The 26,083-nt window shown below is 41.8% G+C and overlaps 1 protein-coding gene across 1 annotated transcript in view; it reads right to left on the bottom strand.

Moving 5' to 3' along the window:
* Positions 1–26,083, bottom strand: part of Reln (reelin) — a 423,857-nt gene that overhangs the window by 61,709 nt on the left and 336,065 nt on the right. The window contains exons 29-40 of the mRNA XM_055612891.1: positions 22,332–22,490; positions 21,951–22,139; positions 21,151–21,424; positions 18,835–18,975; positions 18,545–18,722; positions 14,223–14,307; positions 13,268–13,450; positions 10,838–11,009; positions 10,646–10,748; positions 8,754–8,983; positions 3,237–3,457; positions 1,021–1,168 (exon numbers count right to left, since the gene is read on the bottom strand). Coding sequence (XP_055468866.1) covers positions 1,021–1,168; positions 3,237–3,457; positions 8,754–8,983; positions 10,646–10,748; positions 10,838–11,009; positions 13,268–13,450; positions 14,223–14,307; positions 18,545–18,722; positions 18,835–18,975; positions 21,151–21,424; positions 21,951–22,139; positions 22,332–22,490 — 2,083 coding nt within the window. The remainder of the gene's footprint in view (positions 1–1,020; positions 1,169–3,236; positions 3,458–8,753; positions 8,984–10,645; positions 10,749–10,837; positions 11,010–13,267; positions 13,451–14,222; positions 14,308–18,544; positions 18,723–18,834; positions 18,976–21,150; positions 21,425–21,950; positions 22,140–22,331; positions 22,491–26,083) is intronic.

Genomic DNA, 26,083 nt, shown 5'->3' with positions numbered 1-26,083 from the left:
TGCCTAGTGATGTTTACACAAATAAGAACAGTACTTACTGAGAAAAAGCTAGGTATATTATCTACTTGTATTGGAAAGATGTTTAAATTAGTTTAGTGATAACATAAACACCAAATTAATATTCAGAAAAATTATATCAGAATTACTTATTTGGAAAAACTTAGTAACTTCTAAATTAGAGAACCTGACATAAAGAATATCAAATTAAACTATGTGCATTTGAATGGGATAGAATAAAAAATTGCTTTCAGTAACTCTAAAATTATTTTAGATAGAATTGTATTTTCTGTGAATTATATTATTTATAATCAATAAGTGAGAGACTGAGCGACTCAGGAGAAAGAGGGAATGTTCAGATATAGTTTTAAGTAGTGTGAAACTTTAAAAACCATAAACACGATTTCCTTGTTCATCCAAAAATAGGTCAGGGCTGCATTTCACACACGTGAAACTGTATTTTATATGTTGCCGTGAAGGTTTTGGCTCATCAAGTGATCAGGGGATATACATTGTGACAGGATGTAATCCCCTGAGCCAGTTTAAAATGTGTTTTTTTCTGAGTGACGATGCTCAACTTAGAAACGATTTCTTATGGGCTAGTGAAGTGTCATGCATTCGCTTATGAAGACTAAGGACGAGACTTCAAATATTCTCAACTAAATTTCCTAATGGAGGTAAAACTAATCATGAATAACTTCAGCTGAGCTACTCTTACTAAGGCAGTACAATAAATGCAAATATTTTCCCTACAGTTCAAGTGCTAATGCAAGTAGTCAGTAGAAGGCAGATAAAAAAGATGTGATATTATTTTTTTGAAGTTAGAGTAAATTAAATACTGTCATTTTCTAGCCTCATGATTATAAAATAACAGACACGAGGTTTTCTTTGCCTAGGTGTTTCACATCTGATGTCGGTACTGAACAATCGTCTGTCTTGAACTAGAAATTATGTGATCTGTGTCTTGCCGGGGTTTTGGAGAGCTCCCTGCTTCTGCTGCGCACAATTGTGTGCCTCAATTACCTCGCGTGTGATAGATCCAGGTCCCGTGTTACCAGCATGCGCAGGCCATCTTCGTTGAAGAAGAGGTTGTTCCCGCTGGAGAGGATCCCGCACTTCCGGGAAGGCTTCCCACCACTCATTAGGAAGAATCTATCAGATTCCAGTTGACCTGAGAAAGTGGAAAATGTGGTTTACCCATGACCGTAAACATAGCTGTATCGTACTTTCAAAGGACTATGATGAATGTGTCATGCCATGTAGTTTTAAAAGGCAAAGCCATATGCATTAAGCCATACGCATCTTGGGATGGAGGAACTCTTTATAATATGAACTTCTTCAAAGTTTCTAGCCTTGGCTTAGGTAAAGGTTCACATGTCAGAGAGAGTCTTCTTCCAGGTTTCTAAGGTTCAGCCAGGCAAGCCCCATATCCAGGGAAAACACTGGTTGGTCAGGAAGTGAATGAGGCCGGAAGAAAGGGAGGTTGGGAGGGGTGTGCTCCACCCCCCCCCCCCCCCCCCCCCCCCCAGTGTCTTTACTCTGTCATTTCTAACATGAGGCAGTGTTAGGGAGGAATAACTCAGTAAGCATCTCTTAAAAATTTGATTTTTTTAATCACAGAAATTTAAATATAACTTAATAGTTGGTGTTAAATGTCTTCCAAAGCCGATTCTCAATGTACTCAGGTATGAATCTTAGATTTAGTTGTTTTTTTTTTTTTTTCATTGTGGTAAAACACATAAAACATGTATACCGTAATAACAATTTACATTTGAATAATCCAGAGGTATTTATGGTGGTTCTGATATAAAACCTTCACCAATCCTTTAAGGTTTCATCCCCACCCCAAAAGAAGCTTATGTCAATAAAGGGATCACTTCCCTCTTTCCTGCATTCCTGGCAACCAACTACTCTGTTTTCTGCCTCCAAGGATCTGGTTATTTGGGATGTTTCAAACAAACAGAATAAATAATGCATTTTTTTTGGTCTGGTTTCTTTTATTTATTGTATATTTCCAAGGTTCATATATATTATAGCAAAAATCAATAGTTCAAATGTTTCATGGCAGTGTAATGTTTTGTTGTGGGTTTATACCTAAATGTAGTTTTAAAATGTACTCTAAAACCATAATAAAAACTGTTATTCTTACTTTAAAGTTATCAAAAAACATAAATAATTGAAAGTCTTACAGAAAATGGAGGAAAACAAACAAAATCTTTTGTTCTGATTCCATTAACATAGATAGCTTCTGTATTCATCTGCCATATGAAAGCATTTAATCCGACCTTTGGTAAAAGTGCGTCTACAATTTAGATGCTCCCTTAAATCACTGGTATATGATCTACATTTTTCTCAGTTGTAATGCTATCATTCTATGTAGTGATGACAGAGTCTGGGTATGAAATAGAGGCGTGGAAAAGGAAGAGAGGATGCCTGAGCAGTTGGTGGAAATATGATTTTTGAAAAAAGTGTTCCTTATATCTAAGATCATCCTTTAGACATGTTCTCCCAATTCTTGTTAATCAGTGAGTGCACGTGGTATAAAGAGTGGTGATGTAATACCATGGCAAGACCTGAACATGCCCAGTGTGAAGAGGGGAGGACTTGGGCATGAAGTTTCACTCCAGCCAAGGAGCTACTGGCAATTGTCAGCTGTAGAGGGAGAGAGAGACAGGCTTCTCTAAGAGCGTAGCCCCCAAAAGACTACTCCCCAGGACAAGGCCCCACATCCAAGAATAGCTGGGCAGCACAAATCTGAAGGGGAAATGAAAAGGACACAAAGTTGGGTAGGAAGGGCAGTGGGTGGATAAGTGGATGTTAGAAGAGTTGGAAGAAGGAGGTGAATATTATCAAAACACAAAATACAAGACCCTCAGTGACCTAATAAGATATATTTTAAAAGTTAAATATAATTAATTAATTAAAGACATTTGTCTTATTCTTCTTATCGATCCTTATGTGTATAACATACTCTATCAATAGTAGTATCAGGGTATTAATGATAGAATCTATATATTGAAAATAAAATAAATTTTACAATAAGTGGTGAAAATAACCTTTAATTTCTCAAGGAAAGTCTTATTCTCTCTCACTAACCACTATTTCAAAAGAAGAAAGAAATGGACTTTTATGTGTTGGGAGTTGTAACAATAACTGTTAGAAAGTATGTGATGGCTAATGCTCCATCGCAGATGGGGTTTACATGTAAATTCTTCCAAAAACCACACACAAACGATTACCTTCAAAATCGTCTTTGAGAAAATCAGGGTTTTTGGTGCTTATTTTACAGGTTGGACCAGAGTAGCCAGGGTCACAAATACACTTGGTCCCGTTGATGCAGCCCCCATGCCCGTTGCACATCTCTTCACACTGGGGACCGATGTAGACATTGTCAATGGCCCACGTGACGGGCTGAGAGCCAGCAGGGTAAAATCCCTGGTACCAACGGAAGCGCACAGATCTAGAGCACAAGAACAGGGGTCTCAGAGTTATCCAATAGATCTTTAGAGTTTAATCTTTAGAGTTTAATCTTTAGAGTTAGCACATTTGGTCCATAAACAGTGCAAATTACTATTTATGTATCAACTTAAGAAGAAAACAGGACTTAGGAAAGAAAACAGAAGAAAATAAGACTTGCCATTTCAGGGAAATTCCATTATTATTATTATTATTATTATTATTATTATTATTATTATTATTATTATTATTATTACTGTTTCTTACAGAATTTTACCAGTTATTGAAAACCACACCTGGTCTTCCTATGCTTTCAACACTGGCTCTCCTAGTGAAGATTTCTCTCTGCTGTCAATACTCTGCATAACTAATCTGTTAAAAAAGACCCAATGTAAAACCCAGGAAACATAAAATCGACCACAAACTGCTTAAAACACACAATTCTGTGCTATTTATACACCGACAGGGCTGCGTACCTCTGTCTAGTTCCAAGGCATTTTCTCACCCTCAGAGGAAACCCCAGACCCATTCAGCAACCCTTCATTTACTTTTCCTTGGCAACCACCAACCTCCTCTCTGTCTCTGTGGATTTGCTCGTTCTGAGCACTCCACAGCAAGGAAACTATGCAACATATGGTCTGCGTTCGGCTATCGTCATTCAGCATTAATGTTTTCAAGGTCCATTCACTTGTAGCAAGTGTCAGACTTTGTCCTTCCTCTTAATGCTCCCTCGAGGGGATTTATCAGTCTTATTCATTCATTGGATTGATCGTCTCCACCTTTTGGCTAGCGAGATTGCTGCTGCTGTGAACATATGAGTAGCGCAGTATTTGTCATGGATAAAATGGTTGTGGAATTGCTGGGTCGTAGGGCCATGCTTTTCCACAATCGTGATGACATTTCCTATTCCTTTTACTAGCAGAAAGCTTGTAGAAACTAATGTCTATGCCTCCTTTATCACAGCCTTTCACAGCACCCAGTAGTGTGTGTGTGTGTGTGTGTGTGTGTGTGTGTGTGTGTGTGTTTAACACAGTAACTTTCAGTAAATTTTAAAAGAAAAAAAAATCAGATTTATTTTTGGATTGCAGCTTTTTATGTCCCTTTTTTTAAAGATGAAAAAATAGGCAAATACGTCAGGCTTGGTGGCTACATGTGATCTCAGCACTTGATATAGAGATAGAAGGACTTCCATGAGTTTGAGGCCAGCCTGGATACACAGTGAGTTCTAGGCCAGCATGGATCGTGTGTGTGTGTGTGTGTGTGTGTGTGTGTGTGTGTGTGTGTGTGTTTTAAATACAAAACTAAGCAAGGGACTAACCACTGCACCCCTTCCTGCAATCCCCCAAACTACCACCGTCACCAACATTAGCAAGTGAATTATCTCATCATGTTACTGGTGACAATCACGTCACTGGAACTAATGTGTATATTCAACTAGAAGTCCAGAAATAACATACTTTCTATAAAAGTCAGTGCAAAGACGGTGGGTTGGAGGAGACAAGAGTTAGATAGGCCGCCATCTTTGTGTTCCAGGAATTTATTCATCTTCTAGCTACCATATATGCTAACTTCTCAAGAGCTTCAAATTTGAGAAACAGATGTTAGAAGATAAACACTAGGGATGGAGGTGGGTCAGGAGAAGGAAGCTGGTTAAGCAGAGAGTGTCAGAGTGTAAGGGCGATGGAGTCAGGCTCTCATACGTGGTTTCATTGTTTACATTAAGACCCCAAGTATACTAAGTTGTCCCCAAACACCAATTGATAATTAAACCAGGCTCTCCTGTACTTCTCAGAGTTAGTCTCGGCAAAGGCATTTCCTACCTTTTGAACTTTCAGACTGCTGAGCTGAGGGAAATGGCTGGAGTTTTCCTTTGAACAAAAGCCTACATGGATTTTGTTTGAACTTATTTATTCAAATGTTCTGAATACAAATGAACCACCTTGGTTGGGTATTTATCGGTGTTCACCCGCCTTGGCACAGAAACTGCAAGTACTATGACAAATGGGCTAAGAGCCTGGTTTCACTGTGGTTCCCTTCGGCTGAAATCTTATTTTGAAAAATTCTCACTGCCATCCTCCTTGTGAATGTCAGCAACCTGCTCTCAAGCCAGCGCTGCTCAAAGGATCTGTCTTTGTTTTTTAAATATACACTTAGAATTTCGAGCACACCACACTGTCTCCATTCAATAGGGCCTTTGGTTGGCTCATTTTGAAACTGCATAAAACAAAAACAATTAGGACATTTTCAAGACAAAAAGGACACAAAGGTGATGTGAACAGAATCAGGTGGAAATTCAGCACCCAACCCTTATGTTTTGAATATAAAGAGTATGTCGATACTGTCAATTTGAGAGTGGGACATGGAGAGGGTTGGCGGAAGAGGATACAAAAAGAGCTGGAGAGAGGAGAAGGAAGGGAAAGTGATACATTTATATTTCAATTAAAATGTAAAATATGTCAAAAACGTGGCGCTGAAAACATATATTTAATTGTGTATGTCTATGTCCACACGTGTATCCAGTGTCTATTAAGTCACAGAAAAGAGTAATTGAGCATCACATATGTGCGAACACATACACATACACACACACACACACAGACACACACACACACTTTAGCAGCTAGCATTTATGCTGTTATTATGGCCCGTGTTGAATACAAACCAAGGAATGGTTCACTGAGTTGGAGAAAATTTCACTTTTGCCTTCCAGCAATTCATGCCCTTGTGGGTTTTAAAAACAGGACTTTTCTTGAGACAGGGATTAGGCAACATTATGAGGACAAATTCTTCCCTCCACAGAAATGGTTGGAAACAGTTTGGGTTGATACAATTCTGAGTGTGGGCATGACTCCTAGCCAATTTATTTCCTTTTCACAGAAATAAAATGACACTGAATACAAGCAACTCACAAGTCTCAATTCTGTACATTATGAATATTTTTTTTTTTCAAAAATGGATTTCCTCCAGTGGGTGAAATAGAGATATCTGTATTTCCCTTGCTCACATTCCCAAGACATGCTGCTGCGCTTTCCGTGTGAGCGTGGCAGAGAGGCTACCACCTATGTGAGGCGTGGCCCTGGGGCTTGGTCCTCTTGGTGTGGGAAGCCTTATTCTGCCTTTTACTCCAGATCTCTTCACTTACGTCCTGTACTTCAGAGGAGACTTGTTGGCATGTGGGAACTCTGAAGCAGTCTTAGGTGGCACACTGTAATCATGGCTACCACCTACCTTCAGAGCCTTTCTTCACTAGGAAGTCAGAGAAAAGCAGAGGCCCACTGAAGAGGCCCGGGTACTTGTCAGTATCACCGTCATGGAGTTGAGGGACTACTTTGGTCACAAGCATGCTTCACTCTGCTTCAGTGGTTATAAAACTATGGTATGAACTAGGTAGCTCATAAACAATGGCATTTGTTGTTTTTAATCACTGTGGAAGCTGAAGATTCAAGACCCTTAGCACAGGGTTTGCTAAGGACTTACTCTATAGCTCATAACAGGTGCCCTCTAGCTGAGTTGTGTCTTCATGTGAGTTTTTTGGGGCCTCCCTCATGAGGGCTGCAATTTCATTTATGACCTAATGACCTCTGCTAAGGCCACACTTCCTCATGCTGTGACCTTAAGGGTTAGGATTCCACTATATGAATTTTGGAGAGACATTGTCAGACCGTAAGAGAGCCTAAGTAGTTGAGGCCCAGGCCTTTCCCATGGCTAGTCTTTCCAGGAGTGGTCTCTTGACTTTTGGCTACAAATGAGTGTTCAGATTTCTGTTTTAGGAGATATTGAATCAAGGGTCCCGGGAAGCATGATCTACTTGGTGTTCATGGCAGGTTAATAAAAATAAGGATCACAACTCCCTAGAATATTTTCAATACATTCTTCCATGTTCTAAATGAAAATTAACTGATTTTAGATAGAACACCCCTTCCCCCCTGTACTGTTGAGCTATTATCCCCTGTCTAATTCTTCTAGGAACAGCTCTGCTAACCAATAGGAGCTCAGCATCAAACTGTCCGGGCACTTTATGAATCCTGTGATCTCTAGAGATCTCCTTGCTCCCAACTATCACTTCAGGCTGCTCTGTTTAGTGATACTTGTATGTGATGAAAACACTGGGTTTCTGTAAGTATACTGCCTTCATGCCAGAACAAGTGACATAGTCAACAACAGAAAGTATTTAGGCTCTTAACAATCAACTTATGAAAACCACTCTAGTGAGGTGATGAAGGGTGGACAGATTATGCTTCAAGATAATGCTAACTTTTGAAAATGCATTTCACTCTTTTGGAAAAGTACTGATTACTAGTTTTGCTTATAGACAGGAGAGTTCTAATTATTTCTAGTTGCACGTGGGTATTAAACATTGATTTTCATCTGAAAGGTGAGACAGTAGTACTTTCTTCTTTTCGATATACATGAAAAGTAGAATGGTATTCTAAAACGGAATTCTCAACCTGTGGGTCACGAACCCTTTGGGAGTCGAACAACCCTTCCACAGGGGTCACCTAAGACCAGCGGAAAACACGGATATTTATATTATAGTTCATGGCAGTAGCAAAATTGCAGTTATGAAATAGCAACAGAAATGATTTTATGGTTGGGGGGGGGTCACCACAGAGTGAAGAGCTGTAATAAAGGGTGTTAGGAAGGGTGAGATTCACAGGCTAGCTGCTTTGTGTGATGTCCTCTCTCTGTTCCCCTCCTCATGTGAGAAGTTTTATCGTTTTAAAACTCTAGTCATCCTTTCCTTTCCGTAAGAGTTGAAGTCCTTTATCTCCAAATGGTTTTTCAACAGAAGAGAAAATTATTAATGTTACAAGAATGCTGAGAGAGGTTGAAAAAGTAAAAATGCCCAAGGGGGAAAGTGCTAACGCCTTTTAATGAGGCACCAGGAACCAGCTGCAGGCTTCCAGCTTCCACAGGCCCACGAGGATGCACTGCATTTTTACCGTATTTATAGTGCGAGGTGAGAGCCCATGGGAAGAGGGTCAAATTATGAGAAAAATACATTATTTTGCTTCCTTTTGATTTGCTAAAGATGCATGGAGAAACAGATTTCAAGGTGTGCAATCCATAGTGTGCTCTTCAGTCTATCTTCAAAACTATGCACAGGTAGTTAAATCACTCCCCCCACCCCCGCCCCCCACCCCCACCCCCGCTTTAAACCTCTGTTGATCTGTTTCAAGTGAGAGCTGAAAAGAGACCCGCAGTCGCATTTCCTTCCTGAGAGTGATAGCTGGAAGGGCGGGTCACCGGATGGGAAACAAAGGCGGTGCCAGGCGCGGTGCCAGGCGGCAGCCCCTCACCCGCAGAGGTGCAGCTTCCCGAAATGCACCACCTCCCTCCGCCAGCCCTGGGTGGTCCCTGCGTAGTAGGTGCTGCTCGGGTGGTGCTCGGTGGAGCATAAGGAGCTGACGTGGCTGCTGCTGTGGTAGCAGAGCGGCAGCAGCAGGTGCCAGGTGGCGCCGAAGTCCCGTGAGAATTCCAGTCTGACCGGATCAGCTGATGAGCTGTCAGTGGAGCAGCCGACATTGATCTTGGGATGAAAGAAAACGTGATACAGATTATCTCAGGGCAACAAGCCCCGACACTGGACACACTTCCTGGAGCCCATTTAACCCCTGGGAAGGGTCTTACTGACATCTGTATCTCTGGAAGATCTGTTTCCCCCAACTGACATCATAGATTACCTTAAAATTACACTTTCTTCATACAAAGCCTAAAAAAGGCCTCACAAAACCCATTTTCTCTCATGTTATAAGACACAGAAAATGAACAAGGGAAAGGTTGAGATAATTCCATTTTTTCCAATTTTACCTTTGGTCCTCCCCCACCTCTGTTGTCAAGCTGAGAAAATTATAATGAAAAGAATGTTTTCTTAATTCTGCTAGCTTCCTTGTCAGTTTAGTAGATAGTAACACCTATTTTCTTTCTTATGACACCTTGTAAATAATTCCAAAAGTTTTGAACTTGAAGAATCTTCAACACACATTCAATATAAAAACAAAACAGAACACAATCGTTGCTATTTTTTTCCCCCGATACTGGGACAGAGTTTTTAAAAAATTGTAACTCTTTACGACTGAAAGAATTTTGAGATAGTATATGCGGTGAAATGACATTACAGTTAAGAAAGCCAATGTTCGCTTCCATAGTCACTTTGTGCACGTGTTCTGTGTAACACGTCATACCTAAAATCTGCTTTGCAATTTCCCGTACGTCACGCGCTCTCTTACACTCTCTCATGTTGGACACTGGATATGTCGATCCTTTGTCCAATCAGATGGCAAATTTGCCACCTTTGACCTTTCCTTTTCCTCTCCCTCCTTCACTCTCTCCCTTCCTTGCTTCTCCCCTTCCTCCTTCCTTCCTGAGAAGCCCCTCCTGCAAAATGCATGTGACTCTTTGTGTGCCAGATCTCACCCTTCCAACGCAGATGAACATTGTCCTACTATCACGCTATTATAGTAACGATTACTTAGTATGCAGTGAGGGGAGTGGAGGCGGATACATAAGGAAGGGCGCGTGACTGTGCCCTTTACCTTCTAGTGAATAAACAGTGAGACTTCATGAACCTTTTCAACCACAGGCACTAATTTCTACCTCAATTTTCCAGAAGAGACAATCCCACAACTTTTCCTTAGCACTGAAACCATAAAGTCGGACACTGTAACAAAGTTAGATACCGGAATAATGTTTCCCACGACCTACCATGCTGGCACACAAGCTTTGATTGTGCTGCTTTCACTCAGTTGTTCTAAATACATATATTATTTCATTATGAATTCCCTTTCCTGACAAATATAAAGAGCACACGCAATGCCAACTACACACAGCAAGTGCATTTAAGGTTTTAAAAACACTGTGATATTGTTTTATCTGTAAAATTCAGAGTAGCATGATAAACATCTACAAGTATGCTGACCCAGGACAGACTATAGTTAGATTGACCTAGGCCCTAAGACATTCTAGTTTCACATAAGAACTGTGAAAACAACAAGACCACAACAGCATTCTTCCACATTTTTATAATTTTAAAGTAACTAATTGTAACACGTATTAGAGCAGGTGGGAGAGCACACGAACCTTTTGTGACCTTACGCAAAACCAGGAGGTCACAGTAAAGACTTCCCTCTTCTTGCTGAGGCTTTGCTCAAAGTCACACTTAAAAGTATTGCTAGGAGAAGAGAGAGGGTACCTCAAACTGAATGATGGTGTTCTCATTCACATTCAGGTCACGTGTGGTAATGGAGTGCTCACCGGCTTCGTTTGAGACAAACACCATGGCCGAATCTTCCTCACTGGTTAGCAAGAAAGCAACAAGGACATCGTTTAGGTAGACGCTCCTCCTGGTTTGTATGAAGCAATGCCTTTTCAATTAGAGACTTACGGAGCTCCCTTCGAAGAATATGGGCAGTAAAGACCGATATTGCCACCTGGGTAGAAAAACCAGTTGTCCTCTCGGGGTCCAAAGTCGAATGTGTCCAGCAGTGTCATGGGATTGTTCAGGTTGTTTCCATCAATAACGAAGTCATCGACAATCCAGATTTCCTCTTTCTTGCCTGAGACAGTTTTGGAGAAATCAAGTTTTTTCCAAAGAAGAAAATCTGACTTGCTCATTGAAAGAAAGCAAACGGCAGGAAAGAACTCAGCGGCAACAGTGTCGACATATGCTTTTCAGACAAAACTCACAAGCCGCATGGCAGCACCTTCGCAGTGATCAAAGTGTGAAGAAAATATGCTTGCAACCATATTAAATGGCATGGCACACAACAGCCGCTGTGATCTCAGGAAGCTGAGCTGAGCAGCTTGCGAACGCATGCTGTCCTTTCAGTCAGAGTAGTGCCATGGACCATTCTCCAACATGTGTGGTAGTTTGGGGCACCGGTAAGACAACTGTCTGTGATGATGGCGGCCAGGGGCTGAGAGCTGAGGTACACTGTCTAGTCAAGGAGTGCCTCACGACCTTTTAAAACCAACCATGGCATCAGTGTTGTGAGGCATGATACTATCTTGCTTTTCTTAGCGCTCTTCTAAGCCTCCTAGGTTTACTTGAAGACGTGTGGAAATAAAAAGCAGTTGGACTCACTCCAAACTGCCATAGGCTCTGCCTCAGGTCACGTGGTTAAGGAAGTGCTATATTGTAGATAGGGCAAGGTCTAGACTGCTTTAGCAAAGCACTGTTGGGACTGAACTTGAATAAAGGACACAATGCCATGCAGTGATGGTTCACATCAACTGTCAACTTGAAAGATGGAGAACCCGGGAGACTCTCCTCTGGGCACACCTCTAGGGAACTATCTTAATTAGGTTGATGTGGGACGGCCTGCCCGCTATGGGTGGCTCACCATTGTCGTGTGGGAATTCTGGACTGTTTTAACAGGAGAAAGTAACTCTGCTTGACTGTGGCTGCCTTGGACCATCTGGCTCAATCCCCTGCACTGTCCCCAAATGTTACTTTCTGCACAGTTCTTGTAATGTATGAAAGCAGATTTGTAAATAGTAGCTGTCCAGCTTTGTCTCTTTTCACTCCTGTCACGGCCCTAATTCTAGTAGCTTTCTTTCATTTTCTTGGTTTGAAAGCATTTGATGAAAACAATAAACAAAAATAAAGTAAGCATTTTAGATGTATCAGGAGTGCCATCATCTTCTGGATTTTAAAACTGGGTGTATTTCTTTTTCAGAGTTTTGTTTACTCCCTATGTATGATCCATGAACATAAAATAACAGGTAAGATATATAGATTATATTTTAATAATATATACATCTTATATAATTTCATATGCATTTTATATCATCTCCTATATATGAATACATTTAAACAAAATCTGCCATGATTTTTGTCTACCTTACAACATGTCAGAATTTTAGTTTTTACCTGTTGTAAATACAGGTTAAATATTAGAGCTAGAAATATAGTTTTCATATCCATTTCTGTTACTTCTGCTTAGCATGGTGTAATTGTGCTAATTTAGACAGTTAGTTGCACGCGCTGGAAAAGTTTGGCACTTCAGATTCAACATTACTGGCACTATGAAGTAATCAAGGTTAAAAATTTGAAAAATCTTCTGTAAATGTAAAATGCTGTTAAATGCTACATCTGTTTGGTGTAATATTGAGACAAGGCAATGTGATGAAGCTTTAAGATACTGTTCGCTTAGTCTAAGTTCCTCTTACTTTTTTCCCAATGATCTGTTTCACTAATGAAATGCTGTTCAAAAGAGTGGTACACCCTAAATGAGTTAAACAGAGTTGTTACTGATGAGTAGCTGTAATAATGGATTATGAAGAAGAAGAAGAAGAAGAAGAAGAAGAAGAAGAAGAAGAAGAAGAAGAAGAAGAAGAAGAAGAAGAAGATGAAGAAGAAGAAGAAGAAGAAGAAGAAGAAGAAGAGAAGAAGAAGAAGAAGAAGAAGAAGAAGAAGAAGAAGAAGAAGAAGAAGAAGAAGCAGCAGCAGCAGCAGCAGCAAACCAAAATGCCTAAGTTCTGTGACTCACACCTGTGATCCAGGTAACTGGGAGGCCAAGGGAAGATGATCTTAAATTCAAAACTGTTCTGAGCTATATGGTGAGTTTTGGGCCAGCCTGGGTGTAGAGGGGAAGATGTCTTAGCCCAAACCAAATGATGGCAAACCAGTGAACTCTGACAAGGTGACAACAAGGTGGAACTTCCCTGAGAATGGTCAAAAGGGAGGCAGGTAACGCGTGAATGGTATGTATAGTCAGTGTGCCTCTCAGACAACCTTTCCTCCGTGACTTAGGGGGAAGAACATTAACATGCGGTCGTCAATTCTGATCCAGACAGAACACAGGCATTTTACCATTATTGTACGGTTGCCAGAGCCTGAATCTCGTAGTGTTGGTTTGGGCGCTGTTTGGCAAGGGAACGTTAATGAAGAGTACGCTGGTCGTTTGAGGGAAGTAAAACTCATCCATCAGGTGCCAAGTGATTCCGCCATTGACAGAGAATTGTAGTAGGATGGAGTGGGACCGCTCGGGGGTGCCTGTGGAGAGGGCAGCACAGGTGTGAAGCATCCTGCCACGAGGAGACAGCCTGCTCTGAGCTGACTCTGTCAGCGCACGAGCCCGTTCATATTTACACAGACTTTCTGCTTCAGCTGCTTCAGTGACAACTGAAAGTACTTGTAGGTAGGGCTTTTATATAAAGCACATTTTAAAAAATACCCAGATGTAGCCATCCTTTCTCTTGAAGATACATGTATGACACACATGTACACACGTGCCTGTCTGCACTCTTTCTCTCTTTTCTATACCTACAAGATACCAAATTGAAACTTATTCATTCTGCTGGCATCATTGTTGCAAAAGCTGAAGCATTTAAATCAAGGGAATAGAAATAAAAGTCAGTTGAAAATGTCTTATACCCACAGTGACATTATTATTAAAGAAAATTATCTAATTAAATATGTAGAGTAAGAGTGACTAAGCAGTGTTTGGGGAGAATTCACATCTGTAAAACAGACCCTGAATGTTCATAAGTTAATAATTTTTAACTTAACATTCTGACAGCTAGAAAGCTGTGGTAGAAGGGTCAAAGGACATGATGGTTAAGTTTTACCAACTAGCGTGGAAATCACCTCTTTGTTAAGCAGTTTAAAATGGTAGCTGTGCTACCTCTTACCACTGTGGTAACCGGAAGTTGTATTAAAAACCATGTGTAAACAGTGAAAGCTAAGGACCCTCAGCAGGGCGACCTCTTTATGCACAGGACAGTTATTTTGGTGGAAAATGATGTGAACCATAGGGATAGCTTACCTTTTGCTATAAATCTGAGTGAAAACTGGACATACATGGTATTGGTGCAATCCAGGTCTCTTGAGATAAGCATTCGGAGTCCCTCCTGAAAACAAAGAGAAAGGAAACTTTCTTCACTGCAGAGTTACTTTGATTTTTTTTTTTTTTACATACTTACCTTGTGTTAATTAGCTAAGTGAGAGCTGCACAGTTAGACGTAATGAAGTTACACATGATGAGCAGCGAAGTTTTATCCAGCTCAAATGGAAAAAGAGATCCTCTCCCTCTCTTAATGGCCTTCATTTTCTGTGTTTTAAGCAACACGATTTCATTTTCCCACCTCTAATTCATACTTTTCTGTGGCTCTTATTAAAAAGTGGTGCAAAAAACCGTCCACGACTGGAGTTTCAAAATTAGTCTCCTTTGATCACAGCATGTTGTAGAAGAAGGAAGTAGGAAAAAGATGAAAAATGTGCCGAGTGCTCCTGCTGGAGGCCAAGAACTAACAGCTAACTCCCAGGACTCCGAGGAGTCTTGGGAGCTCACCACTGCTCTGCCTGCTCCGCCAGCCACCCCCTGGAGGCCCTCACTCAGACTGACACAACCTCCCAGTTAAATGAGGCAGAAGGAAGGCAGGTTCCCGTGCCTAGACTGCAACCACTCGTGCAGAGAAGCCACGCAACGAGGAGAACGATCTCATTAGCTTTAGCCATTTTTTTCTGCTAATTAACTACTTCTGGTTGCCTGGGATTGACATCTTGGAAGGTTGTTTTGTTCCTGTATACAGAAGACTGCAGTGACAGCAATAAACTACATTTCACTATGCAAAGATCCCAAGGTCCAAACAGACTTCCGGTTTCTCAGCTGAGCCTGCTGAGCGCAGTGACTTTCCTGTGGTCTGTGGCCGGGACGCTACCAGCTGACTTCCTAATTACCAACTAGCAAAGGCCAAATGTTGTATTAGCTAGGGAACGTAAAAAGTTTTCTCTACTTCTTGTGTCTTACAGGCGGCTGTCACTAATAGCTGCAATAGCAAACACATATTGAGTGCTTGTAACATGCTGGGCTTTAATAGACACTTTACTGACAACTATGCCTAAGAGAAAGATATGATTCTCATGTTGGAAATGATAGAGAAACAGAGAGAGGCACACACGCACACAGATACACACAGAGAGAACAGTGTTTTGTTTACTAACTCATTTTTAATTTGGACACAAAGAAAAAAATAATTTCATTTTGAATTTAGAATCTAAGAGGTATTTGAGTAGTACAATGAAAAACATCACCTCACCTCATTTATCCTCACCTCTTCACACATCACAATCATGAACTTCTGGGATTGAAGGCAGCTATGAAGAGCCTTGTACCAATAACTTTTGTTTTTCTTTCATGCCTAACAATTCATGGCCTTCATGCAGTGCTTTTTTATTTTTTAATTAATTATTTTATAAATTACAGTTTATTCACTTTGTATCCCAGCTATAGCTCCCTCCCTCATCTTCTCCTAATCCTACCCTCCATCATCTCCTCCCATGTCCCTCCCCCAATCCACTGATAGGGGAGGTCCTCCTCCCCTTTCCTCTGACCCTAGCCTATCAAGTCTCATCAGGACTGGCTGCATTGTCTTCCTCTATGGCCTGGTAAGGCTGCTCCCCACTCAGGTGGAAGTGATCAAAGAGCCAGCCCCTGAGATCATGTCAGAGACAGTCCCTGTTCCCATTACTAGGGAACACACTTGAACTGAGCTGACATGGGCTATACCTGAGCAAGGGTTCTAGGTTATCTCCATGCATGGTCCTTGGTTGGAGTATCAGTCTCAGAAAAGACCCCTGGGCCTAGATTTTTTGGTTCTGTTGCTCTCCTTGTGGAGCTCCTCTCCCCTCCAGTTCTTTCTATCTCCCCTTTCTTTCACAAGAGTCCCTGCACTCTGCCCAAAGTTTGGCTATGAGTCTCATCATCTGCTTTGATACCCTGCTGGACAGAGTCTTTCAGAGGCCCTCTGTGGTAGGCTCCTGTCCTGTGCCCTGTTTTCTCCCTCTTCTGATGTCCATCCTGTTTGCTCTTCTGAGTGAGGATTGATCATCTTACCCAGGGTCCTCCTTCTTGCTTAGTTTCTTTAGGTGTACAGATTTTAGTATGTTTATCGTATATTATATGTCTAATATCCACTTATAAGTGAGTATATACCATGTATGTCTTTCTGCTTCTGGGATACCTCATTCAGGATGATCTTTTCTAGTCCCACCATTTGCCTGCAAATTTCATGATTTCCTTGTTTTTAATTGCTGAGTAGTATTCCATTGTGTAAATGTACCACAATTACTGTATCCATTGCTCAGTTGAGGGGCATCTGGGTTGTTTTCAGGTTCTGGCTATTACAAATAAAACTGCTATGAACATGGTTGAGAAAATGTCCTTGTTACATACTTGAGCATATTTTGGATATATGCCTAGGAGTTCTATTGGCACAGGAGAAAACTTCCTGAACAGAACACCAACAGCACAGGCTCTAAGATCAACAATCAATAAATGGGACCTCATGAAGCTGAAAAGCTTCTGTAAAGCAAAGGACACTGTCATCAGAACAAAATGACAGCCTATAGATTGGGAAAGGATCTTCACCAACCCTATGTCTGACATAGGGCTAATATCCAGAATATATAAAGAACTCAAGAAGTTAAACAGCAACAAACCAAGTAATCCAATTAAAAAATGGGGTACAGAGCTAAACAGAGAATTCTCAATAGCGGAATATCGAATGGCAGGAAACACTTAAAGAAATGCTCAATATCCTTAGTCATTAGGAAAATGCAAATCAAAATGACCCTGAGATTTCACCTTATATCCATCAGAATGACTAAGATCAAACACTCAAGTGACAACACATGCTGGAGAGGATGTGGAGAAATGGGAACCCTCTCCATTGCTGGTGGGAATGTAAACTTGTATAACCATTTTGGAAATCAATCAAGGATCCATTTGTACCAAATATAAAAAAAAAAATTATCCAACAAGCTGTTTTAATAGTGGAATCTGTAACTACTGAATCTGTAACATTAAGAGACTATTATTTCCCCTCTTTATGAAAGAATGCCTTTGTAGGTCAAACTCCAGCCTGCTGAGTGGCACACACTGAGCTGTCTACACCTAGTAGAGCTGATGGATAATACATGTAAGACATAATGTGTGGCCACTCTTGTGGCTAAAGGGAAAACACAGTCTATGTGCCCTTCTAACTCCCGAGTCTTAAGACCTGGGTTAATTCTATTGCTTGAAAATTTATCCTTTGAAGCATAGAAAGTGGCAGGGCTTCTGTTCTTTGGCTTTGTCAGCTCCTTGGAATGGGGTAAGTCAGTTGGAGATACTGGGCCCAATGCCCTTAGATAAGGGGCTTCCATCGTGCCTGTGCTGTTCAGTGTCTCGGGTCCATCAGCACTTCCTGGGACTTATACAGCTTTCAGGCCAGTAAGCATTTCTCTACTCTTACAGAACTTGAGAAAAATTTGGGTTCATGTGAGTGTGCTAACTGACATCCATGAGCTATAATTGAAAAGTTCCAGGGCGTCTAATCTTCTCCGTGCTTGGCAGGACTCATTAAGGCTATACAGAAACCCAGGCAGACTTTTGTCAAGGACTTCATTTGCACACCTAGATTAGTCAATTTCTCCTTGCTGAGAGGGACGGGACGGGGCATGTGTTCACACATGGAGAGGTGCCAGCTGAGCACAGAGCTTCATTCGGCGGCTGAACATTTCTCTAACTAGACATCTAGGGTGGAATACGAAAGCACATTAATGATGTCAGAGAGCACCAGTTAACATGGCTTAACCACCCTTAAGGTCACCTTTAGTAAAGATTTGACTGTTGGCACAAAGAAGTTTTTTTTTTTTGAAAAAAAAAAAAAAAAGCAACAAAGGGAAAGATTTTATAAAATCATCCACAAATACCATGAGGTAAAAATTCAGTAATATGAAATTTCCCCTTTCTAGTAATAAAATTCTTAAAATTATGCACACATGAATTCTTATGTATAATTCCAGCAGGAAGTAAAAAAAAAAAGTCTCATCTCCAAAGCAGAAGGAAAATGTTATGTGCAAACAATCATCAAAGATGAATGCACTGGACACAGCAAGACCTTGTCTCAGAGACAAGACAGAAGTGGGAGGTGAGGGAGGAAGAAAAAAAAGAAAAAAAAATGAATGTACTAAATAGGAGGAAAATGGGTGTGCACTAGAAGGCAGCAACTGTATGAAATGACAGATGCTGAAGAGACCCGGAAATGCATTTGTGTGGTGCAGTGAGGCTCAGGAGATGACAGAGGAGCACAAAGGTCAGCTCACCCCTTTAAAGATCAGAGATGTTCCAGATTTGATGGTTTCACTGTTCAGATTCCCTCTCTCTGCACCATATACTTCAGGCCAAAGGTCAGGATGTAAGTTCCCATTGAAATCGTCTTTCAGAATGGAGGGGAGGGGAACAATAGGAACACAGAAGGGGCCACCAAAGCCCCGATCACACCTACCAAGAAAACAAGAGGAGGGGGAAAAAAAAGCATCATTTATTATGACTTCAACAAGGCAGTTTCATTGTGGCACTGCAAACAAGGAAACTGTCCATCTTATCAACTTACACACAGCGTCCAGCATCACAAATCCCTCGTCCTGAGCACATCCAAGGACACCCTGAGGCCAGCACAACATTATCAATAGCCCAGGAATCTGCTCCTACAGTGTAGTTGGCCTGAATCCATCTGAACCGTGTCCTGGGAGAACTAAAAACAAACAAACAGCATATTGTTGGTCTTGTAGGCAGTTTTGAAAGCACGGGTATCTATTTTATTTCCCTGTTCCCCATGAAGCATTCTCGTCCCGTGTCCAGTTTCTTGTCCTCTGAGATATTGTTATTTGCATGCTGAGGAGTCAAAGCTCTGTCCTCCTGACCCATATGGAGGAGAGCAGAATGCATGCTATCCAAACATTTCACTACTCCTCTCACAGGAAAGTCAACATGTGTGACATAGAAACCTTTTCTGGAAATCTTCATTTCTGTTTTTGAAATTCTAGTGTTTGCTTTCATCCTTCTGCTGTTCTCTTGGCACTAGGAAAAATATCAAAGCCTCAACAAAGAAAAAAATGGGGTACTTACATAGGTTTGGCAATGAAGATCCCCATTCTACTGCCCTTAAATGGTCTCTCAGAGTGTATGAAGCCCTGTCATACTTGTGCTTTCTGTGTGGTTTCTCAACATGCTGTCTCTAAAGCCAAGAAACGGATGGAGCCCCTTATTTTCTACAGTGTTTACAGTCTGCTATTTGGAATATACTGAGCACGATGGCTCATCCTGATTGTCATGTTCACTGGCTTTAGACTCACACCTGGAAACACACCTCTGGGTTTATCTATTAGAGAGCGAAGCTCCGCCCTGGTCACGGCAGCGCCATGGGTGGAGAAAGCAGAGCAGAGGCTTGACTTTCTGTTGGCTCTTGGCTGTGGATGCAGTGGAGCAGGTGCCTCCCATTCCTGGTGCTCTAACCTCCCTGCCAGGATGGCCTTTACCTTGGAACTATGACTCAAAATAAATTCTTCCTTCCTTAACTTGTTTTTGTGAGGTGTTTTGTCACAGCAGAGAGAAGGGTAAATAGCTCACTAGATCATAGGAGCACTTTCTCCAGAGGCAGAAGCAGCCTTTACACACAGTAAGAATCAGTACTAAGTATTAGTCTGCATGGAAGAAGACTTAGTTATTTGGAATATTAAACACAGTCTACCAAAGGTTGACTCTCAGTAGTACCATTTCAAATGCCACCGTTTCCCAGTACACATTTCCATCCATCTGAGGCAGTGACTAGCATGGAGGTTGTAAGGTGGAAATCTAATGACGTCATGACTCTCCTTGACACTAGGATGGTTTCTCATCATGTGTACTGTCAAGACAAAGCCACTTATGATGATGCAAGCAACCCTTCCACCATCTTCCCTCTTTGTCAGTGCCAGCCTATGTGTTTCTACAGCTTGCCTCACAATGTTTTAGCATCGCCAGATCCCCAACGCCTAAAACAGAGACCCCTTATAGCTTAGTTATTAGTTTTTAACACTTTACTGAATACCTATTGTATTTCTAGTACTCTGGTACCTAATGAATAAATTGATGCTAGGACCAAGCTTTATTATTTAGGATAACACATGTCTAATCATCTGTTTATCATGCACAACGATAACAGAGAAACTACACTAGATGCTAGACAACCAGCCTAGGGGTGCAGGAGAAGGTCGCTGGAGGAGACGACATCTCTGCTGAGTGAACATGAGTAGGCCATATCCAGGTGAAGAGGAACTTGGGAGATCATCCCTGCTGCTGTAAAGCATGACAGAACTAAGAGGCCAGAAGAAGCAGGAGTTGGGGAGGGAGTCCATGGAAAACTATTTTAGATCACATAGCAACATGCTGCAGGGTCTGATGCTTTCCCTCTATCCTTTGATTGCATGTCTTATCTTATCCTGATACACGAATTGTACCAGGAAAAGATACCTCTGCCTATCAGTGGACTGGGGGAGGGGCATGAGTGGAGAAGGGGGAGGGAGGATGGAATTGGGAGGGGAGGAGGGAGGGAGCTATAGGGGGGGATACAAAGTGACTAAATGGTAACTAATAAAAAAATAAATTAAAAAAAGATACCTCTGTGTGTACTCAATGCAAAAAAGACCTATTGCAGGACACTGGACTCATGGCCAGTAGGAGAGCTGAGAATACAATGAGGAAATTACCACAGGTATAACTGCTGGAACTCTCTAGTTACATTTAAAAACAGCAATCCAGGGCACCTTGTACTCTGCTACTTCCACGGATAGGCCCTATTACCCTGAAGGGCACTCTTCCACAGTGGAATTACCATCATTTTCAAATCAGGTGACAGAAACCCAAGACGCAGTCAAGTGACAAGCCTCACTTGGTGGAGAGAGGGAGGTAGAGCGTGATCCGCCGCCAGTTCTGGAATCTCTCCGCGGTGTAAACTGAGCTCTCCGTGTAGTGCAGACAGCCGATGGTTGGAGGGACACACTCTTCAGTGACAAGATGCCAGTCCTTGCCGTTGTTCAGAGAATACTGGAGCTGTATACCGTGGCTGCTGCTGAAGGGCTTGCTGCAGCCCATGCTCATTTCAAACTGCAGGAAGCTTGATGCTGACACGTGAAAATCCCAGGTCTCAGCATAACGAGGCTTTCCTACCAAAGACAACAGCAACAACAGCATAGAGGCTTAACAGTAGCACAGAAGCGTGTTCTCCTCTTCTACAAGGCTTATGATTGCTATCAACATTTCCTAAAGCAAACCCAAATAATGCCCTGTCTTCAGTGCCTCAGATCTGCGCTGGCTTTTCTTCTCACATTTACTGTTTTCATACAGTTACTATGGAATCAGAAACATAGCAGGCTATGAGTTTGAAGATATTAAATATCTTAAGAGCCATAAACTCTCAATTTTGTAAATTGCAAAATATAGGGATGTCCTCTGGCAGATGGTTTTCTGCCTTTAAGTCATCTTCCTCCTCATGATGTTCCATGAAAGTTCCAAAAGGCTCAGGTGACCCGGTCATTTTGGAGGACAACACAGCCCCTGCCATCCATCTGCAGCCCCTCAGCAAAGGAAGTTAAGCACATAATTTTATAAAAGAAAATTCCTTTTGAGGTTTAGTTAATTTAGTCCTGTAGCTAATCAAATATCTTTCTGTTATATGGTGGCAATATATACCTATGTTTTCAGTGAATATGAGGGCAGTGTCCATAGAGAGGCAGTCAATATCAACTTGGCCTCCTTGGATCCGATACCAATTGGCTTGCAAGTCTATCGAGCCATCAAATTTGTCTTGAAATCCAGTTTGAGAGCTGTCATTCACTCCTATAAGAACATCATCCAAAGCCCACTGGGCTGAGTGCTTCCCTGCAATCAGATGAACAGCAGCAGTTGGAGAAGGTTCATTATACAACAATGTGAATATCTCTGTGACCGCGATTGTAAATCAAATTGTCTGGAAACTGACAGTAAATTAACACACATACATTACAAGTTGGATATGGGTGCTGAATGATGTTTTTAAAGCTACCAGGAAAGTTGGGGAGAGCAGTAACTCACCGTGTTGTGGCTGCCACCACCGGAAAGCCGTGGCAGGCGTCTTTGCTTCCCTTGGCAGGTCAATGGAAATGATCTGTGGCTCCAGAAATGACATGAAATCCAACTCTCGCAGCAAATGCCAAAGGATCCCATTGTCATTTGAATACTGAACAACAAGCCCTGAGTTCCAAGACATAAATTCAATGACTAGGATGGCCTTCTTAAAGGCAAGGAATCACATTTTTTAAACAGCAGAACTGCAGCAACTTCGCATTGTGCCTCCGAGAAGGAACACTCATCCATCTACCTTACAGGGCATGAATTAGTAGACTCGAAGGCCCATCAATTTCCCGACAGTGTCTAATGCACTGACTCCCAGTAAATGGAGACAAGAAGCATATAAGCTCTTAAACACCACTCAGCTTTGTATGAATGATGAGCAAGCTGGTTAGGGAAACATAAAAACCTGCTTCAGATCATGTACTTGAAATTCAGATTCTATCCCGAGCATCCCAAAGTCTCAGGCCATCATTATCTACTCTGAAGTAATATCTTAATTTTCCAGCCCAAGCTGAGCGGCCCCACTTGCTGCTGAAGCGGGAGGCAGTAGGCTGGAAGGCTGCCGGGTGGACACCCTTTAAGTGGTGGCATGTCCTAGTGTGACAAACCTTGTTTAGGGAAAGCCGAATGAGGCCAGTTCATTCCAGGGTAGAACAGCGAGGCCCACGCCTCTCCACTGTCAATTCCTCTTCCTGTTCTCTGCGCCACCCCTCCTGGTCCGTATCTCATGTGCCCACCCTCCACCTGCCACAAGGGGTAAGATCTGAGGAGCTTCACATGAAAGGGACCTCATTGCTACCCCTGCTACTTCTTTCAGAAACGTTGTCATTTAAAAGGGAACAAAGGAGAAGGCTAATGATCAGCAAAGGAGAAACCGGCTATGGATAAGATCGTGAGACTTTCTATATATAAATCCAACATCATGTGTGGATATAAATTAACACCAGTCATAGGAATTTATCTATCTGTGGGAGAAAGCAGGGGGTGCCTATACAATGGCTTACTCCACAATAATTCATTAAATTGGTACTGAATACTCATAAAAAATAGTTGGAGACACTGGTTTACTTCATAAGTATTTATGACCAGTAAAGTCCTGTTGTATTTTTTTAAATTATATTTTAACTCTTGAAAAATTATGAATCATTTATGGTATATACAACTTGAAAATATCCCTGCTGATTAACTAGAACTCCTCAGTCCGCTGTATTATTAAATAACGAAGAGTTAATTAGCACAGAGTTTTGAGGAGTATGGTAAAGACAAAGCTACTCAGTGCAAACTGACAGCATATGACATTTCGGGCACTCTATCTGACAGGTGACAATGTCAGGGGCAACACTGACAAACATGAGAAAAGCCAGATATCTGCAGAGGTTCAGTCTGTTTACAACAAAGGAATCTGTCAAGTTAGGAGAGAGAGAGAGAGAGAGACAGAGACAGAGACAGAGACAGAGACAGAGAGAGAGCGTCTTGTTGGGTATAATGTGCCGCATTCAGGTGCAGCGATGAGGAGCTGGGAGGCTGTTAACTGAGGGGAGAGCGGCAGGTCAGGAAGGCTGAGGGTCATGTAAAGCCTCATAAAGAAAATGGAATCTGGCCTTTCCAGTCTTCATCTGAGTCAACAAAGGGGCTTTCCAGCAAAAGCACTCCTCAGTAGCTCTCAATATTTATACCAAATATGTCCTATTACTTTTTTTTTAGGGTGATGTTGGATGTCCGAGAGTTTCCTTTTTTGCAGCTATTGATTTGAGTTAGTCTAGTTTTATTCAATTAAATAAGTAATGAAAAAGAGATGGGAGAGGAAGAACAGAAAAGGTGGGGTAAAAAGAACAGAAAAGGTGGGGTAGGGTTGCTGAGTAGAAACGGGCAGTTCAGAAGATGGAATAAAGTATTAGAAATGAAACACCACAGGAATACAAATGTCCCTGATTGGTTCTAGTTTCTTCTACTCAAACTATAGCCCCAAACCTGTAACCTGTGTCATCTGAAAATGGGCTCTCCATCAGTAACAGTTTTAAAAGTATGTTCACAAGTTCAGTTCCCAGCAAACGCTGTAGTGGCTCAGAACCGCCCATAATGAGATCTGATGCCCTCTTCTTCCATGCAGGTGAATATGCAATACAGCATGCATAGACATAAGGAAATAAATCTTTTCAACAAGCTAGAACCTGAATCTCTTCCCTTGGAGTGCAGACGGGCTTAGCAATTTGCTTCTAATGATCAGAAGGTGGTAGGAGCCAAGGTGGCTTTTGAAATTAGGGCACGTAAGGCATTACAGTTGAGCCTAGAGTGAAGGACCACAGTACGGTGCCTACTAAACAATGTGAGCCCCCTTTAGCACTATAAAAAAGATGGAAGGGTTTTGGGGGTTCCTCCATGCTTGGCTCTGTCACTCTGCTGAAGCCGACTTACATGCAGGAAGATGCTCTAACAGCCTGTGGACAGGTCTGCGTGGAGGGAATTCAAGCCTCTGCCTTATTCTTGAAAGAGCTAGCCCTGGCAGAGTGTCCTGACCTCTCTTACTGTCTGTCTGTCCACTGCCTTGAATACAGCCTCGTGAGAGATCCTGACCCAGAGACCTTCAGCTGAACAGAGCCTTGTTCCTGCCTTGCAGGAAGCATTGAACAGCACAGGTTTGTTGCTCTCAGCCACGTGGTCTTTATGATAACTTGCTATACAGACCATTAGATTCCCCCTAAATCAGAGCAAATTTTGAAGTGTCCATCAAAATATGAGAGGCGTGGCTCGGGAGGTGTGCCCTTTGTTTGGTGCCTGCTTCTGCACTTTTCTCTCATGAGCTTTTTCAGGAGAGTCGTGTCTACCTATCTGCAGCAAAGAGGTCTGCAGGGATGAGCCCTTGATTTCAAACTATGATGAGGGAGGAGGGCATCCCAGACAAGAGCGAGAATGGAGGAATGTCATGAGGAAAAGCGAAATCCACAGTTTATGCCAGTTGCTAAGCCTCATTAACTGTGTCATCTAACACATTGTACATTTGAATAAGCCAAGTCGTTTCAGCTCATCCACTGAATGTTTAAAGCATGTTAAACATTTCTCTTTTTAAACTACAACTCCATCTGCATTCTGCCTAGTCTTACTGAAGACAGCCTAATTTTGACTCTAATTCCAAATATGTAAATTGATGCTTCAGCTTGAGTAAGTAAAGAATCTTCACTTTCATCATTGTGAGAGATTTGTTCAAGGATTTAGTCAGATTTACATGTTAACAACCAGTCTTCCATAAAAGGTTGAGAAATGCCTATGGGATGTGAATTATATGGATAACAAGTCTAAGGAAATGGCTCAGGACTAGCCGAGAACAAATTGCTTGTTCCTTAAGGGATCCTAAGGGAAACTAGCCCTACAGCACAAATAGCATTTGTGAGAAGTATAGAGTGGGCTTCATGTCAATGGTAAGTGTATGCTTTCCACAGAGTCCGTTTAAATCTTATACATAAATAAGGGTACAAATAATGGGATTTTCCACAAGACTCAGGCATACAAACTTCTGCTGGATTAAATTTTACCAACTGTCATTTGCTTGGTGAGCTGGTAGCCGGAGTGTTCCATCAAATTCAGCACCTCCCCACTGCTTACTTTCCATCTCAACGACTTGTTTGCTTCCATCTTTCCCTTGCAATCTAAACTTCTTTTCTTCTTTCTCTTCCTTCCTTCCTTCCTTCCTTCCTTCCTTCCTTCCTTCCTTCCTT

This window comes from Psammomys obesus, unplaced genomic scaffold, assembly GCF_907164565.1.
Source record: "Psammomys obesus unplaced genomic scaffold, mPsaObe1.curated_primary_1811, whole genome shotgun sequence".
NCBI classification, from domain to species: Eukaryota; Metazoa; Chordata; class Mammalia; order Rodentia; family Muridae; genus Psammomys; species Psammomys obesus.
This window is presented reverse-complemented; position numbering and strand designations above follow the sequence as displayed.